Source organism: Prionailurus viverrinus, chromosome C1, assembly GCF_022837055.1.
Source record: "Prionailurus viverrinus isolate Anna chromosome C1, UM_Priviv_1.0, whole genome shotgun sequence".
Taxonomy (NCBI): domain Eukaryota; kingdom Metazoa; phylum Chordata; class Mammalia; order Carnivora; family Felidae; genus Prionailurus; species Prionailurus viverrinus.
In genome coordinates, this window is record NC_062568.1 from 210230892 (window position 1) to 210247915 (window position 17024).

Below are 17024 nucleotides of genomic sequence, written 5' to 3' on the forward strand. Positions count from 1 at the left end.
AGGTCTCCCAACAAGGTGGGGAAGCGGCTGGCCGAGCAGCACCCTGAGGCGCAGAGATGGCCGGGCGAGGCACCGTTTCTCCTAGAAGATTCAACGGGAAAGCAGCACACCCCGGACACCAGGTTACTGGGGAACAGACCGCCAGATAGGCTGAAACGATGGAGTCCCAAACCGTGTGATTTATTGGGGGCTGGGGCCAAGTGGGCTGTGGTGGCAGGGGTGCTACGTGTCACAGTCCTCAGGGATGGCTGCCGTGATGATGAGCGAGGGCTCCATGACCCCGGAGCTCACCAGGCTCTCTTCCGCACAGAGTCTCTGGCTGGGCAGCTGGGAGGTCAGGCCGCCCTGCGCCAGGGATGCCACGATGACCTCGGCCGAGCCCACCTCCAGCTCAGCGGGTGGCTGAAGTGCCACCACCACCATCTTCTCGTCCTCAATGACCAGGTTCCGGAGTTTGCGCTGCCGCGGGTTATAGTTCTCCACCCGGTCGTGGATCTCCATGTGCCTCCGGAGGTGGGCCTGGGGGGCGAGGGGACTCAGGGCTGGGCAGGGAGGGGCCCGGGGTGGGGGGCAGGAGGAGGGACCCCGGCCGGCCCCAGGCCTACCTGCCGGGTGAACTTGTAGCCGCACTCGGTGCATTCGAACTTCCTGACGCCCTTGTGCCTTCGGACGTGCACGCGCAGCTGCTCCACGGCTGTGGGAGGGAGGGGACCCCGGTGTTGAGGGGAGGCAGGAAGTGGGCACCACGGTGCCCAGATGAGGGCGGTCCGTGGTCTGCAGCTGCTCCGAGGGCCCTGCCAGGCTCCAATGCCACCCTGAGGGTGCCACTGCACGAGACCCTCCAGGGCTCCCGCCCTGCCCTGTCACCGCAGCTCCAAGCTCCAGTCTTTAACGCACAGGGAGAAGAGATTCTCTGGTAGGAAGACTGGCACCAAGAAGGAGCGTGCGACAGCCACCGCCACGCCTGACCTCTCCCCGCGGACGCTCTCTGGCCCCGGTCAGCGGGATATGGCCCACCCTCCACCCCACGCAGGGCGTGCCTGGGGAAGGGTGAGCGCCAGGGGCCTCCCGCAGGCCCAGGTACCTTTGAAGGTCTTCCCACAGATCTGGCAGAAGTGGGGCCGGCCTTCCTGGTGGCGGCTGGCCACGTGCCTCAGCAGGGGCCCCTTCTCGGTGAAGCGCTGCTCGCAGAACTCACAGCCGAAGGGCCTCTCGCCAGTGTGAGTACGGTTGTGCTTGTCCAGGCTGGCTGTGGGGACAAGGCGGGGGCTCAGCCGCTGCGCCGCGGCCTGGGACGGGGAGAGGACAGGCTTGCCTCACCTTGGGTGCGGAAGGTCTTGCCGCAGAGGTGGCACTGGAAGGGCTTCTCGCCCGTGTGCGTACGCAGGTGCATGTTGAGATTAGCTTTCTGGGTGAAGGCGTGGCTGCAGAACTCACACACGTACGGCCTCTCATTCCTGTCCGGGGCAGGGGGCGGGGCAGGAGCATCACCACGGGAAGCAGCCCCCTTCACCCCGCGACAGCGGGGAGCACGGCTGGCCCCGGAGCCAGGGAAACCGGCCAGGCCGAGGCAAACCCGCCTGAGCCGTGGGACCGGGCGCAGGCCGAGACCAGCCGTGCGGCACAAGGGCCCGGGCAGTGACAGGAGGGGCACCGGCGCCATCCCGGGAACCACAAAACTAAGAATCTGCCATCATGTTACCCTGAGATCCTCTCCTTCAGCCTTTCTGCCTGGCAAGCCTACTCCCCCCTCAGGCGCCCCCACCGAAGAGGCTACAGGCACCGGACTCGGGGTGGAGAACGCTCTGTCCCACGAGAGCATCACCTAGCTGCCTTCTGGACCCTCCCGGCCGGCAGTGAGACCAGGCCCCGGTGAAGCCCGGCCAGCCCGCACCTGTGCTTGGCCTTGATGTGCATCTGCAGGCCGTTTCGGCTTGAGGCCCTGTGCCCACACTCCTCACATACGAACAGTTTCTCCCCTCGGTGCTTGAAGGCCTCGTGCAGCTGCAGTTCTGTTCGGGACAGGAAGCACTTGGCACAGGTGGGACACTGTGGGGCAGAGGGAGTGAGACCAGGCTGAGAACGGGGAGGGGTTCCCTGGCCCCCCGCACGACAGGAACCACACAGCCTGCCGGGTCTGACGCGGCTGTGGCCACCTCTCTACGGCCAGCTCCCAGTTCTCAGCACAGCCTGGCACTTACGGCGTGGGGCTTGGGGGCTCCGTGGAGTTTGATCAGGTGGCTCTGCAAGTCCTTCTTCTGCATGAACTGCTGGGAGCAGGAGGAGCACTGGAAAACAGGCCCGAGGTCACCTCGGAGGCCACCCACACCAATGGGATCCTGGCCACCCCTAGGCTATCGGGGCAGCAACCCACAGGCAGGGCCCAGCCCGAGACGACAGGAGGCTCCTTGGTGTGAAGGACGCTCCAGAGAGGACCCCCCCCCCCCCCCCCGCCCCGTGCCGTGCCCACGGAGATGCCGAGCCTGCCCTCCACAGAAAGAAAAAGGACCCAGAGAGGGCCAGGGGCACTGCCTGAAGGGAGGGGACGCTGGATGGGTCCAGAAGGCTGGGCGTCTTGACAGCTGGCGAGAGGGAGGTGCCTAACATCACCCCACGTACAGGGCTTGGCAAGAGGGATCTAGGGGCTGTCCCTCCACCCACGGCCCCGGGGACAGGCCGAGCCTGACCTTGTAGGGCATCTCCCCTGTGTGGGACACCATGTGCACCCGCAGCTCCATCCTCCGGCGGAAGGTCTCCTGGCACACGGAGCACGTGAAGACCTGGCAGTGTGAGGGGCAAGCAGGGCCGGCATCAGGGGGGGGCCTCTGCCTGTGACGGCAGCCTCTGACCGGGCTTCCACTCGCTGCTGGGAGGAGTCTGCCCGAGGGGGGGATCGCTAGGGTGGGAGAGGGCAACACGTGACCTGCCTGCCCTGACCCTGACCGTGGCTGAGCACTGCAAACCCACCACACAGGCTGGGGGCAGGAGCCGGGAGACCTCACCCGCAGACCCCACACTGGCGACAGGCCTCCAGGAGGAGAGGGTGGGGTTCAGCCGGCCACGTCACGTGGGCCGGCCAGCAGGGTGGGGGCAGCAGCCCGTCCCCACCAAGGCGCCCCTTCTCCAGAGTCCAGGGACCCAAGCAGGCAAACTCAAAATGCTTTCCAAAAAGTCCCTCTGGGGCCGGTCCCTTCCACCCTCGGGACCAGTGTCCCCACCTGTAATACCAGGAAGCGGACTCAATGGCATCCGCTGGAGCGGACACTCCAGCTCTCTTGAGTTTACAGTCCTAAGACGTCTTCCTGAGGGCCCCTCTCAGATGGCAGGAAGACGAAGGCCAGCGTCCCCTGCCCACAGAGTCCTGGGCCAGTGCCCGCAAGTACCTGTTCCGAGCGGTTCATGCAGTTCCGGGCTTCGTGCTCCAGGAGGTTCTCCTTCCGAAAGTAGCACTTGCCACACTTGGGACATTCAAAGGGTTTCTCCCCAGTGTGTTTCCTGCCAGGAAAAGCCACGGCGGGCGCGGGAGACTGAGTAACTGCCCGCCTCCCCCTCACCCGGTGTCCCTCTGGCTCCCCCACCGACAGCGCCGTGCTGCACAGTGCAGCGCAAGAGCGGTCCTGAGGCCGGCCACGGCTCACCACGAGGCTTGTTCGGGCCTGGCCGATGCACCTGCACGGGGCAACCCAGAAACCCTCCTCTTGTGGGAGCCCGCACAGCTCCCTACAGCGGGGCCACCGCAGGGCCACACAGGCCCAGCTGGCTAGCATCTCTGCAAAGACAGAAATGATCCCTGGGTCCTGACTTCCTAGAGAAAGCACCCGGTCTGCCTGGAAGTTCTGCGGGCTTTACCTTCAAAACCGTAGCCAGAATCTGAGCACTTCACCTCACCTCCACTGCTATCACGGAGCGCAGCCATGCCACCCCTGGGTTCCCGCCAAGTCTGCCTCCCGACAGACGTGAAATTCAGCGGCCAGAGGCGCCCTCAGATATAGTCAGACCTCATCGCCTCTTTGCTCCCAACCCCGCGATGGTGCCTGTTTCACCGAGAAGGCCGGGGGCCTAGCCGGCCTGCTCCTGACCGCGGGGCTTCGCTCCCCAGGTCTGGTCTCCCTGACACTCACCGGCCCCTGGCTCACCCCAAGCTCTCTGCTCTGGCTCTCCTGGACCCACAACCCCCCTCCCCTTCGCCCCCCCCCCCCCCCCCCCCCCCGCTGCCATGCGCTTGGTGGAAGTCCTCATCTCCTTGGAGTCTGCTCAAAATTCCTTCCTTTAAAACTGCAACCCCACCCCACCCCTAGGTGGGACTCTCCTCCTTTCTTCCGTGGCACTTCCCACCTTCCAGCACCCTGTCAAGTCGCTGTCAGTTCCAGTCTGCTCTGCCCCGCTGAGAGGAAGGCCCCACGAGGCCCCTGCTCTATCCGCTAAGGTACACCAAGCGCCCAGAACAGTCTTGTCAGCCACCCAGCAGAAGACCGGAAGAGCTCTTACGACTTCGCAGAGGCCATCCTCCGCCACTCAATTAACTGTCCTTGTCCTCATCCCAATGACCTCACGAGGGCACTATCCCCTCACAGTTCTCAAGGCCAGTCCAGCGGCCTGCACCAGTGTCTTCTGCCGGGGGAGCATCCAGGCTGACGTGGGTCACTCCAGGGTGCCTCCCACACGGGTCTTCCCCAGACCCCACTGGCCGCAGGTGCCTCACAGCAAGGCGAGCAAACAGGCATCCCCCAGCTCCCGTCACTACTAGCTTCCCAGAGCGTCGCACTGAGAACATGTGTGTGGCCCAACCTGGCCTGGCGAGAAATCAGACTGGTGACATCTTGGACTATGAAGTGGCAGGACTGGAAGGCATGTCACCTGGCTGCCACCCCCAGAGGCCTTGCAGAGACCTGGAGCGGCACTGTTAAGAGAACTCTCTGTAACCAGGGAAGTGTCCTGTCTGTGCCGAGTCAGCTGCCGGGGCCCACGGGTGACTACCGAGCACTTACAACGTGACTACTAATCTGAAAAGCCAACTGTACTTTTATTTTAAGTTAACGTAGCTTCATACGGCACCTGGTTACCTTTTCGGACAATGCGGTTTTAAACAAATAGTCCTTTAGGCTCCACTGACACCATGGGGCTAACGTTTCCCCCAGAATCACAGGAGGCACCGACCCTAAAGACTGACACCTTGGCCCAAAGCCCACCTTGCTGGGCTTTAGAAATACCTAAGGTGGCGCCTCAGCCACAGCACAGAGCCATGGGTTTCTCTCATCCCCTTGGCAAAAGGCAGCTAGCGGTCAAGGTCCACAGTGGGTGGAACTTATTGACAAGGTGTCTACAGACCCACTCCAGAAGCTCAGAGTAAGAGAGAGACGAAGAAAGAATCTGTTCCACCACTAGATTCTTACTCCCTGATGATGAGAGGCATGTCAACATCGGGCACTACGAGTGTGAGACAAAGCCCTCAGCCCCCACGTGGCCCAGAAGCAGGGAGTGCAGGCCCCCTCCCCCAACAAAGGAATAGCAGACAGGAAAAAAAAAAAAAGAAAAGAAAAACAGAACGTTTACCTGTTGTGGACTTTTAGATAATATTTGCTGAGGAACTTTTTATGACATGTGGGGCATTCAACCGGCACCGCTGTACCTTTTCTGCTCTCAGCCGGCTCGGCTGCCAGGGAACCTGTGCTCAGGGCTGGCTCTGCAGCACAGGGCTTTCTGATCATGTTTGATTTCCTCCTGGTTGGCAAGGCCTCACTCTCAGAAACATAATCACCATCCCCGTCGTCCTCAACTTGAACCACCACTTCCCACTAGAGCAGAAAAGGCAGCAGGAGGCAAGGTCACCAAATGAACCATTAGGAGTTCTGGGAGCAGATCTACAGGGCAGTCGGCTCATTCCAGTTCCATCCCAAGATGACTCCCTTTATCGGTGACTGTTCCCATCAAGCTCCTAGGGCAGGCCTCCTCGGAATCTTGGATTTGGAGGGCAGTGACTCTGTGGTGAACTGGAAGTTTGGCTGGACTTCACTACCCTGGGGAAACACCTGTAACCCTGAAGCCAGCTGCCCAACCCCAAGAAGCTGCCAACCCTGGACAGCTGTGACTCACAGGAAGGTTAGCCGGAGGCTGCAGGATGGAGCCGGATTCCTACGTTTGGAGGAAACCTATTCCAGCCCCACCTAACAAAGATTGTATCTTGGGGTCCAGACTATCCCAGAAAAGTGTCAGTGTCTCCACCACCACCCCCAACTCCTACCTCCCCATTCCCAGCACCCTGGGCACAGTACCTCATTATTCCCGCCCTGCAGCTGGACACCTTCAGCCTCAAAGGGTCTTGGAGGTGCTTTGCAATCCTCAGGCTCCTTGTCTTCTGGGGGACAAAGCTTCAAGGCTTGCTTGAGTTTCCCACGGTGGAAGGAGGGGCCCTCACTCGGGGCCGGGAGACCAAGCTGGGGCCTTTCGGGGCTGTGGCTGCCACTGATCTCCTGGTCTCTGGGGACTTGACCCAGTGTCTTCGAAACTTCCTCTTCCTCCAAGCCTGCCGGCTCCTTGAGGTGGCTGTTTACATTCCGGGGGGTAGGTTTCCCCAGCCCACTCTGGCCACTTGATGCCTGCCCCACTGAGGCTTTGGGCTTGAAGCTCTGGCAAAGCTCCACAGCCTCTGGCACTCGCAACTCCCTTGCTGCCAAAAGGACCTGATCCCGGTTTCCGGAGGTGAGAGCAAGGTGACCAGTATAGAAAAAGTCCAACAGGAGACCAAAGATCTCAGCAAAGCCGGCAGGGAGGACAACACTGCCCCCTGAGCCATCCCCATAGAGGCTCTGGAAGAAGTGGCTGCAGCAGGCAAGGACACTCCAGTGTGCCTTGAACACCAGGCCTCCCACGTCCAGGGTGGCATCGCAGTACTGGCCCTTCTCTCGCTGCTTGTTGAGCTCCTGCAGAACCCTCACACTGTGCTGGATGAAGGAGCCGTCCATGGTCTGTCTGGAGGAGAGGAAGGTAGAAGTGACATCCTGGCAAGCCTAACCCAGGAGGAGCAAGGGGAAGCCCCTGGACTGGGGAGAACAAAAGGGGAGGTGGACGGTACTCGGTTATGTTTATCTCAACGAGGGCTTAGGTCAACGTTAGAGGAAGTCAGCTCAGACAGGAATGGACTGAACACCTCCCTGGGAGTGGGAGCCAGGTGAGCAGGCCATACTGGGTGGGCCAGAGACAGTGTGTGGCGGGGGCACAGACGGACTACGTTGGGGACGGAAGCATGGCTTGGCGGAGAACAGGACAGGATCGTGAAGAGGTGCGGGTGGAAGGAATCAGTGTGGGGGAAAGAGACGGAGAATCAGAGCGAACTGATCGGCCTGGCAGAGCGAGAGGACCCGTGGCAGGGAAGCTGCGGGTGCGGACAGGTGAGCAGAACCCACGCCGTGCCCACACGTCCGGGGCGGCCGGGCGGAAGGCGGTCGCAGTCACACTCCAGTTGGCGGCCACGGCGGCCCGCAGCCCTTCCCTCCCACACCCTGCTGCCTCCGAACTCCTCACCCGGGCCTGTCCTCCCTGCGACGGCCCCACAGACCCCGGACCTCGTCGCCTCCAGAGCCCCACTGACCAACTGCCCGGGCGGTACGTGCCCGGCCGACCGTACAGAGACGCCGCCGCCGCCGCCGCCGCCGCCGCCGCCGCCGGACGTGACGTCAGGGAGCGCCGGACGCGCTGGGAAACCAGGAGGTACAGGGCTTCTAGCTCCGCCCCTGGGGCGGGACCAGGCAGAGAACGGCCAATGGTATGGGGAGAGGGGGCTTGGCCCAGATCGCTCGGCCAGGGCTGACGTCCCCGAGTTGCTTAGCAACGTCAAGCTGCGCCCTCGGGGCTGGGGCCGAGTGCCGGGGTTCCGGCTGCGGTCGGCTCCCGCGGCGTCCGCAGTTGAGGAGGCAGCGCCCCACCCTCGCTTCAGACAGCTAGAGCAGCCAGGACGCATGTTTCACCGCTTTATTGGCAGCTCGGAGCCTGGACTGGACTCCCGTGAGCGTACACTACCCGAGCCAAGACAGGAGTCCAAAAGGCCTCCCGGAGGGCGCGGGGCCCGCTCGCCTCGCTCGACCTTCGACCCTCAGGGCAGGGGAGGCGCCCCTACCCCACCTTCTACCCCTTCACCCCCCCACCCCCCACCTCCCCGGCTAGGCCCTGCCCGCCCCACTGGTCAGGTGGAGCCGCAGCGCCTCGTGTACTCCTGGATGGAGGCCTGGAAGTGCTCTGTGCGGTTGAGATCTGGGCGGCACAGGATCACGTAGCACTTGGGGAGGAAATAACCGCTGAAGCCGCCACTCAGGCTGCTCAGCGCCGCCAGCACGTTGACCGCGGGCAAGTACTTGCCCTGGTAGACGCTGGCCGTGGTGAAGAAGGCAATCCAGGACACGAAGTTGAGCAGCAGACTAAAAGTGACACATTTGGCCTCGTTGTAGTTCTCTGGCAGGTCCTTGCCCAGGTAGCTGCAGGCAAAGGCGCTGACGGACAGGAGGCCATTGTAGGCGAAAGCCAACATGAAGCCCGGTGAGTTGGCCTCTGTGCAATCAAGCACCACCAGCTGAGGGAAGCGCTGGTACTCCCTGGTGGGCAGTGGGGTCCACACCGCCAGCCAAGTTAGACAGATGAGCAGCTGGGCCATTGAGCTGATCACCACAAATAGGCCAGGACCGTGGTTTTGGACCCAGGCACGGTAGAAGGTGGGTACCTTGGCAGAAAACTTGAAGATGAAGACCAGTTGGAAGGAGCGGATGGTCAGGCAGGACAGGAAGATGGCAAAACCCAGGGCAAGGAGGCTTTGGCGCAACAAGCATGTGGGCAGCGTGGGCTCCCCAAAAAAGCCATAGAGCCCACAGCTGCCCCCTGCCAGGGAGCCCAGCATGAAGAAGCACAGTCGGCCCCCAGCAGACTTCACCACAGGGGTGTCTAAGTGCCAGGCAAACAGGCCAGCAGTCCCAGTCACCAGCAGCAGCAGCAACGTATTAGCTGCCAGCAGCACCCAAGAGATGGTCTCGTGCCAAGTCAAAAACACCACGGTGCGTGGAAAGCAGGTTTCACTTCCCGCAGGTGCCCACTCTTCTTTCCCACAAGGCTGGCAGCTGTGGAGGTCTGGAAGAAAAGGGGGAGGGGGCTCCTGAGAGCTAGATGAGCAGAGCAGGAATGAGGAAGAGAAGCCATGTAGGCCTGCAAGGTGCTGGGAGCGCTGTACCACAGAAGCCGGGCTCCTACTGCACACCGCGAGATGGGGGTAGCCCTGAGTGGGGCCCCGCGGCCAAGTGTCTCCTCCAGATGCCTGTGTTAATTGCAGATTCTGGAGACCCTTGGGTAGGTTCTGTATGGCTTATGATCCCAGAAGGGGCTTGCAAACCAAGAGATCCTTAGAGAGGGCCTTACTCTGGTAGCTCTGCCCACATGCCAGTGAGGCTATGATCCAATAGGAGCAACCAGCCCCAAAGGAAGGGCATTTTCATCTCCCCGGCACTTCCATTACCCAAAGCCCCCTATCTGTGCTGCCATTCTGTGGTTTCTCTGACTCTCTGACAACAGAAGAGATGTGTTCTCACGCCCATAGAGATAGTAAAAGGAAAGAACGTGGCTCACAGAGTCCAGCTCTGGGCTGAGCCCTTAGCTACCTGAGTTTGCTCTCTGATCTTGACCTTGCATCATCACTGGGTGGAGTATGCTATGTTTCTTGTCTGCGGATACAATAGTATCTGCATCAAGGCCAAGCTGTCCAAGGTGCTGGCTGTCTTTGGCAGGGGCAACGGAAGGGACTTCACACAGACAGCATGGGAGGGGACAAGGGAACATAACTACATCTGTTTGCATAAAAAGGTTGAATTTAGGATAAGATTGCGTCTGCAGGGATTGCATCAGGAGCCCTCTAGTAAAAGACATAGGGGACCTGAGGATTTCAACTGGTTGTTGGTTTCTGCTTCATCAGAACTCAGTCTGGTGGCAAATATTCTACAACCTGTACCTCAACTGGCAACAGAGGGAGCAAGGCTCTGGTTCTGCACATGCGTGGCCCAAGGGAGATCCCCTCATCTGCCATACAGACCCTGGGAGTGCCCAGTCATTCTCCCACTCATTTGGACACTCACCGCTCTTGTTGAGGAAGCTCCCGGCCTCACAGGGCACACACTCAAAGCAACAGTGGTAGAAACCTGAAATCACTCGCTGGTGCCCTTCGAGGCAGTCGCTGGAGCACACAGACTTTGGCACCTGCAAGAAGCCACAGGTGTTCTGGAACCACACGGAGTGGCCCAAGTCAAGGGATGCTCACATGGCGAATGGGAATCTCCGTGCATCTGCCTTCACAGCTCACTCCCAGGGCACAGCCCCTGGTTGTGTATACCAGCTGCAGCCGGCCATCTGTGTGCGGTCTGTGGGGCTTCCCTGGCAGGGCTGGATAGAGCCACGTTGGCCTGGCACCCGGGGCCCCCTCCTGCTCCGTGTGAGCTGCGTCGACAGTGACTTCAGGCTCCAGGCTGCCCGTAAGGCGGTGACTTGGTGAGTGACCATGGCTCCATTACCTGGTTGTCCTTCCCGTGCCACCGGATTTTGGTTTTATTTACGTCCAGCTGAACTGGAGGCCACATGGAGGAGCCAATGACCCTGAAGTTCCACTTGGGGCCACTCCAGTCCCAGGCAATTATGTCGTAGCCACTGAGAGGGTCCCCGTTGTCATTAAAGCTCACGGTGTCCTTGTGGAGGAGGAAATTCACCTTGCGGATCTGCTCCAGAAGCTGAGATAAACGGGGACCATGGAGCAGCCACAGATGACGCAGGCTGCTCCTCCTCAACTCTCCCAGACCCGGAAGGCTTAGGAAGCAAATGCTTCCATTTGGGTGGTTTCAGTCTGTCTGGAAATTCAGAGCCCCCTCCCTTCCAAGGAAGCCCCTCAACCCTCCCAACTGGCCTCCTGAGTGAGAGGAAGCTTCTAAAAAGGCCCCTTTCTCAGAGATTTTTAGCCCTGGGTCTGGAGCATGGTGGTGGGAGGGGCCGAGGTCAGAGAAGCGAAGCCCAAGAGAAGGAATTAGCCTTCTGATGGGTGGCCTTTGTCCCCCACCCCCGGCACTCAGTTGGCCAGAGAGGGATCACTCTGTTTGCCTTAGGAAAGCACCCCGTTTCAGGGTGCCGGGGTCTGGGCTACCTTACCTGCCAGGGGTAGACTCGGTCCCTGGAACAGGCTCCAGAGGCACAGCCCAGGAGCTGGTGGAGGCCATGGGCCACTGCGTAGACTGCCCGGTAGGCGTTATAAGCAGAGCTCATGGAGAATGCCCCGAGCGTGGGCATCTGCTCTGCCGTGAAAGCCCGACACTCTCTACAGAGCTGGTTGCTGCTGCACTCGGAGGTCCTGGAGCAAGGCCCAGGGGCCCCCTTATCTGCCTGGACATAGGCCTCTTCAAACTCCTTCAGGCCAGGGACAAGCCTCTGCTGGATGGCCACACCCAGCACCGTGCCAATGCCCTGGATCCCGGGCACATTGCTGATGTGTCTAGAGATGGCCCAGTCTTCTGAGGCGATCCACACCTTGGCAGTCAGGTTGGCCAGCACCACGGACTCAAAGAACACCCTGGCCAGCTGTCTGCTGGAGAAAACGACCACAACGGTGGTCCTCGCTCGGGCCAGGTGGTGCATGATGCCCTGCATCCTCTCGTCGCCCGGCCGGGCAGAGAAGGGGATGATGTCCTTGAAGGCAACGCAGATGCCCTGCTGGGTGGCCTGCTCCTCCAGCGCCTGCACTCCCAGCTGCCCGTAGTCGCCGTCGCTGCCGACCACCGAGATCCAGACCCACCCGAAGCTCTGCAGCAGCAGCACCATGGTCTTCACCTGGTGCTTGTCGCTGGGGATGGTGCGCAGAAACGAGGGGTAATGCCGCTTCACTCCGAGCGTCACGCTGCTGGCCTCGTAGCTGATCTGCGGAGGGGGCCCGGGGGGGGGGGGGGTTCGGTTCAGCGACTTCAGTGGCCTTGGCCTCAACTCAGGGCCTCCAAGTGCTGGCCCTGTGCTGGGCGCGGGGACTCGAGGAGGAGGGAGACATGGTCCCAGCCCTGGCTCTCAAGGAGAGCTCTGGTGGACTAGGAGGCTGACCAGCTACATCTAAAGAAGAGGCAGAAACCCAGGGGGAGGTTTGTGGGAGAAGAAGGGGAAGAGAACAAAAGCTACACCCAGTGAGAGAACTGACCCAGGAGGTTGGAAGCCGGAAGAAGGAGCACAAAAGTAGGCGTGTCTGGTCAGGGCAGGAGGCCTTACTCCTGGCACTAAGGTAGCTAAGATACTTGGTCTTTATCTGCAGGCCCTGGGGAGCCCCTTAAATGTCTAGGCAGAGAGGTAATCTGCCCAGACTTGTGTTTCAGGGGTGTATCTGATTTCAGTGAAGAATGTGTTAGAAAAGGCTCAAGACCAGAGTCAGGAAGAACTCCCTAGGAGACTGCTGGAATCATCCCGAAGAGACAGCTTGGCAGCCTGAGTTTGAGCCGTGGCAGCGGTGACGGAGAAGAGGGATGGGCCCGGCAGCTCATAGAAGGTAAAAGCAGAGGCCGTGGTGGTGGGCTAACTGTGGGGGTGGGGGAAGGAGGAATGTAGGTGGCCCACCGGGTTCCTGGCTTGAGTGGAGGTGGTCACTCTTAAGGCAAGTGGGCAGGAAGCAGAGAGGCTTGAGTTGTATAGGGAGGTAGGTTCAGCTGGGGGGTCCGCTGGATGCATGAAGTGGAGACCCCGGAAGAGCAGCCAGAAATGAGGCTCAGTGCTTAGAACTCAGGACAGAAGCTAGGGAACGGGCGATGGAGCCGTGGGGCCACGGCCTGTGAAGAGGTTCTGAATGAACTGCCCCAAGATCTGCCACCTTGGCGTGTGGGTTAATTTCCAGTTGAAAATCATTAAGGCGCAAAAGACCCAGGGGGAAACTTTGTCCTTTCCCCTAACTGCCCAAAAGAATTTAGAGAGCTAAGCTGCCCCAGGTTCAGGAGCTTCACCATAGAGAATTACATCACAATAGGAACTAGGCGAGGTAAGCAGGGGTGGGGGTGGGGGGAACCTAGCAAAGTCCGATTTGTTAAAATTCCTCTCCATGTCCCATAGTTTCTGGATGGCCCAGCAAACATTGTGTAATACACATTCACTCTCTCTTCTCCTATGAATTGTCTTCCTTTCCTTTGAAGTCTGACCCCTACCCGCTTCTCCATAGTTCAGGATAGCAGATAAGCCTCACTTTGCCTGTCTTTGAACCTCTCGTGTTTATGTAGATTCCCTGTACATACGTGATTTTGACTTTCTCCTGTTCATCTGTGTCACATCAACTTAATCTTTAGACCAGCCAGAAGAATCTTGAAGAGTAAGGAAAGTTGTTTGCTCCCAGCACCTGCCTGGGAAAGGGAGCGGTCCTGCACTCTGGGAATGATCCACTTTTTCAGAAGAGGCGGGGAGGAGATTCTCCAAAGGAGACTGAGAAGGAGGAGGAGGAGAAGGAGGTGCCACAAATGAGAGGGAGGTGGCAGGTCATAAATGCCGAGGCAAGAGCGTCACTGAAGGACTGGTCAAATTTGTCACAAAGTCGTCATGTCAAGCAAAGAAGGGCTGAAAAGCATTTGCTGGACCTGGAGATCTAGAAAGCCCTGGAGATCACAAGAGCAGGAGTGGTGGTGCAGCAGTCAGGGCAGGGGCCCGGGAAGCAAGTGATGAGAGGGAGAAGCAAACAAGAAGAGAGAGCTCAGTGCACAAGTTTCCACGGAACGAGGGCAGAGAGAGGGCAGGGCTAAGACCACAGGTGCCTGGAAGACAGAGAAGGGTAAAGCCAGCTTATAGGCGGAGGAGGAAGCCTAGGACAGGCCTACGAGCAGAGGAGAGGGTGAGGCCCAGGAGGACAGCATTGGAGGGGGAGGGGGACCACACCTCTGAGCCTGAGCTGGGAGGGAGGGAAGGAAGACCGGAAGGAGGAGGGCGGAGAGAAGTGGACAAGTGTGTGAGGTGGGAAACAAAGGGTGTTCCATTCTTCACAGAGGAGATGGAACGGAGAGGGCAGAGCAAAGGGCAGCAGTTTCAAAGGAGACGGTTTTTCTCAGGACATTGAGGCAGGGAGGTCTGGATGCAGCACTTGGGGAGGAAGGGATGCTGGGGCGGGGACTGTGAAGGGGGCAGGACCCCCTGCAATGTGACCATCCAGGAGACTCAGAGTGGGCATGGCAGCTCTTGCCCACCCCCCACCCCCCCCCCCCCCCAGCCCACGCTGGACCTGCCGGCAGGGGAGATGGACAGGCCCCCGGGCTCCAGCTCACCAGGGGCACCAGGAAGGGGCTCAGCAGGGCTGCAGTGGTGGCTGCGTGGTTGGTGGTGTCAGGCCCAATGACAGCCAGGGCGGCAGGCGAATAGTGGGAAGGGTCTGCTCGGATCTCTATGTGATGTGTCCCCAGCAGGGAGAGCACGTTTAGTGTGGCATACACGTTGGCAGACTCCGAGCACACGTCGTACAGCTGGTATCCCAGGGTGATGTTCGGCAGGAGGGCCGTGGAGTTGTTTATCTCCTCGATGCCAAACCGCATGGCCTGGAAGAGGTGGTAGCCGTGACCGTTGAAGCTGTCGGGCCTGTAGAGAAAGCCAAGCTGAGAGCTCAGAAGAGCAAGGCCTTGCCGAGACCCTCTTGGCGTCGGGGCTGGGGGGAAGGGTAGAAAGGAAACTCTGAGGGCATCTGTCCCGTCCCCTACCACCACGACCTCACTGTGGGCCCTGTACCATACACTCAGCTGTGTTAACAGGCCTTTGGGTGGGTGGGGGTGGGGGGGGTGGGGAGGGGCGGTTACAACTTGGAGAAACCACAAACCATTCCTCCCTGGGTGAGCATATTAGTGTTGAAAGGCTGATGAAGTCCTGTAGCAGGGAAACCTGCTGCGTGAGTCAGGGTTCTGCAGAGAAACAGAACCAGTTGGATAGAGAGAGAGAAAGAGAAGTTTATTTTAAGGAATTGGTTCACATGATTGTGGGGCTGGCAAGTCTGGCGTTTGCAGGGCAGGCTGGAAATGCCCTCAGTGGTCAAAGCTGCAGTGTTGAGTTCGAAGGCAGAATTTCTTCCTTTTTGGGGGGACCTCAATCTTTTCTTTTAAGGTCTTCAACTGACTGGATGAGGCCCACCCACACAATGGAAAGCGATCTGCTTTACTCACCCTGTTGGTTTAAATGTTAACCTTCACAGCCCCATCTAGACTGGTGTTTGGCCAAACAACTGGGCACCATACCCTAGCCAGGTTGATGTATAAAATTAACCACACACCTGTCGAACCTCGTTTACTTAGTATCTCTCTCATCAGGACACTTGTGAATGTGGTGAGGGTCTGTGTTCCTCAGTGCCTCTCGGGAGCTGCTGACTGGATCCCAACAGGAACACGGTTCGGCTCTGCTTGAAGAGTGTGCTAGCACGTTTCACTTTCCAGCCCTTCTGCTTGTTAGAAGGGTCGTCCATCATTTCTATCACTTGTGTCCATGAGTCCCTCAGAGGGTGCTCATTGCCTCCCACGGTGACACCTTCAGAAGCGGACATCCATGTGTCTCCTCTTCCCCAAGTCTCCTCTACCTGGGCTCCTATCTGTAGCTCTTTGGACCAGTCCTCATGCGCCAGACTCTCCAGAACCTTCTTCCTCGAACCCTGGCTGTTTGCCTTGGCCTTCCGGGCCTGCGGTCCTACTCAGGAACTGGGCAGGGTGAAGGCACAGGTGCAAGCCAGGTGGCGGCCGCTGCCCCTCCCTCTGGATGGTTGTGGGTTCTGCTCTCGCTCTGGTGCCTGCGGCTTCACCTGGCTCAGAAAGGGAGCCCAGGCGTCTTGAGGGTAGAGGTGACTGTCAGATGTGCGTCATGTTTAAGGCATCCTGCCACTGAGTCCCAATGCGTCCTCGAGCCTCCCAAGCCTGTGACTCGCACAGATGGCAAATAACTATCTTCTTTAGGAGGGAAACATATTTTTCTCTATTAGGCTGTCAACTTCCCAAAGGCAAGGCACCAATCTCAGGTATCTTTGCTAGGTTCCCAAAGCATGCTCCCAGTGCCTTCCCTCTCCTCCTCACTTGGCATCGGGGAGACACAGGAGTTTGAACCTGGAGAGGAGTGGGGAGGACACGAAAGCAGGGGAAAACCTAACTGCCTATTTACGTCCCAAAGCCCAGAAATGACCGGAATGGGATTATAATACAAAGCACTCGAACAGCCAGGACAAAATCACGTATTACAAAGCAGAACCTGGGCAGAAGTGCCAGGGAAAGTCCAGCCAAGGCTTGAAGGTGGTGACCATAGGATGGGGAGGGATGGGAGGTGGCTCGGGAGGCAGAAAGGGCAAGATCCTCACTGAGGAGGACAGAGGATGGGCAGAGGTCCTAGAGGCACAGGACCCCTCACTCACCTGTCACAGAGGGTCACCGTGGGCCGGTGCCTCACGCCCGGACAGTCAGAGTGCAGAGGGAACAGACCTGCGAGGAGGTAATCCCCAGGGAGGCTGAAGTCGGCAGACGTCTCTGTGCTGTGGCAGCTGAGAGCCCAGCAGCAGGAGAGGGAGAGCTGCAGGCCGACCAGGTGAGCCGCCGGGAGTGACATGCTGGCCAGTCCGTCCTGTGCCTGGCATGGCCAGCCAGCACCCTCTGACCAGCTCGGCTGTTTAAATAGAATAGACAGCGGCTGCCCAGATGCTTCCCAACTTCACGCCTGTGCCAGGGGTGGGGCTGGAACCCAGTCGTAGGAACCAGGCTGTTTGCCTTGGCCTTCCGGGCCTGTGGTCCTACTCAGGAACTGGGCAGGGTGAAGGCACAGGTGCAAACCAGGTGGCGGCCGCTGCCCCTCCCTCTGGATGGTTGTGGGTTCTGCTCTCGCTCTGGTGCCTGCGGCTTCACCTGGCTCAGAAAGGGAGCCCAGGCGTCTTGAGGGGTAGGGGTCAGAGGAAGGCAGGGACACTGCTTCTCTGGGGGACAGAATGTGGAGGGAGCTGTGGGTTTTAGAACTTTTTACCTGGGCCTCAGTTTACCAAATGAGACTGACTTTAA

The 17024-nt window shown here is 59.6% G+C and overlaps 2 protein-coding genes across 4 annotated transcripts; both read right to left on the minus strand.

Moving 5' to 3' along the window:
* Positions 1-159: 159 nt before the first annotated feature.
* ZBTB48 (zinc finger and BTB domain containing 48) lies at positions 160-7685 on the minus strand. 3 transcript variants are annotated; one of them, XM_047870098.1, is made up of 11 exons: positions 7589-7685; positions 6273-6969; positions 5554-5795; positions 3384-3495; positions 2688-2780; positions 2202-2288; positions 1895-2049; positions 1321-1457; positions 1085-1249; positions 606-694; positions 160-519 (listed from the first exon to the last, which is right to left on the minus strand). In XM_047870098.1, the coding sequence occupies exons 2-11, from the start codon at positions 6960-6962 to the stop codon at positions 223-225; spliced, it is 2067 nt and encodes a 688-aa protein (XP_047726054.1). In that variant the 5' UTR covers positions 6963-6969; positions 7589-7685; the 3' UTR covers positions 160-222. The 3 variants fall into 3 exon arrangements, with proteins under 3 accessions (XP_047726054.1, XP_047726053.1, XP_047726052.1); XM_047870097.1 differs by having other exon boundaries at positions 6273-6965; positions 7522-7677; XM_047870096.1 differs by having other exon boundaries at positions 7522-7677.
* Positions 7686-8179: 494 nt separating this feature from the next.
* On the minus strand, positions 8180-16932 carry TAS1R1 (taste 1 receptor member 1). The gene is made up of 6 exons (XM_047870093.1): positions 16391-16932; positions 14283-14589; positions 11164-11925; positions 10539-10751; positions 10107-10227; positions 8180-9111 (listed from the first exon to the last, which is right to left on the minus strand). Exons 1-6 carry the CDS (start codon positions 16579-16581, stop codon positions 8180-8182), a joined length of 2526 nt encoding a protein of 841 aa, XP_047726049.1. The 5' UTR covers positions 16582-16932.
* Positions 16933-17024: the final 92 nt, after the last annotated feature.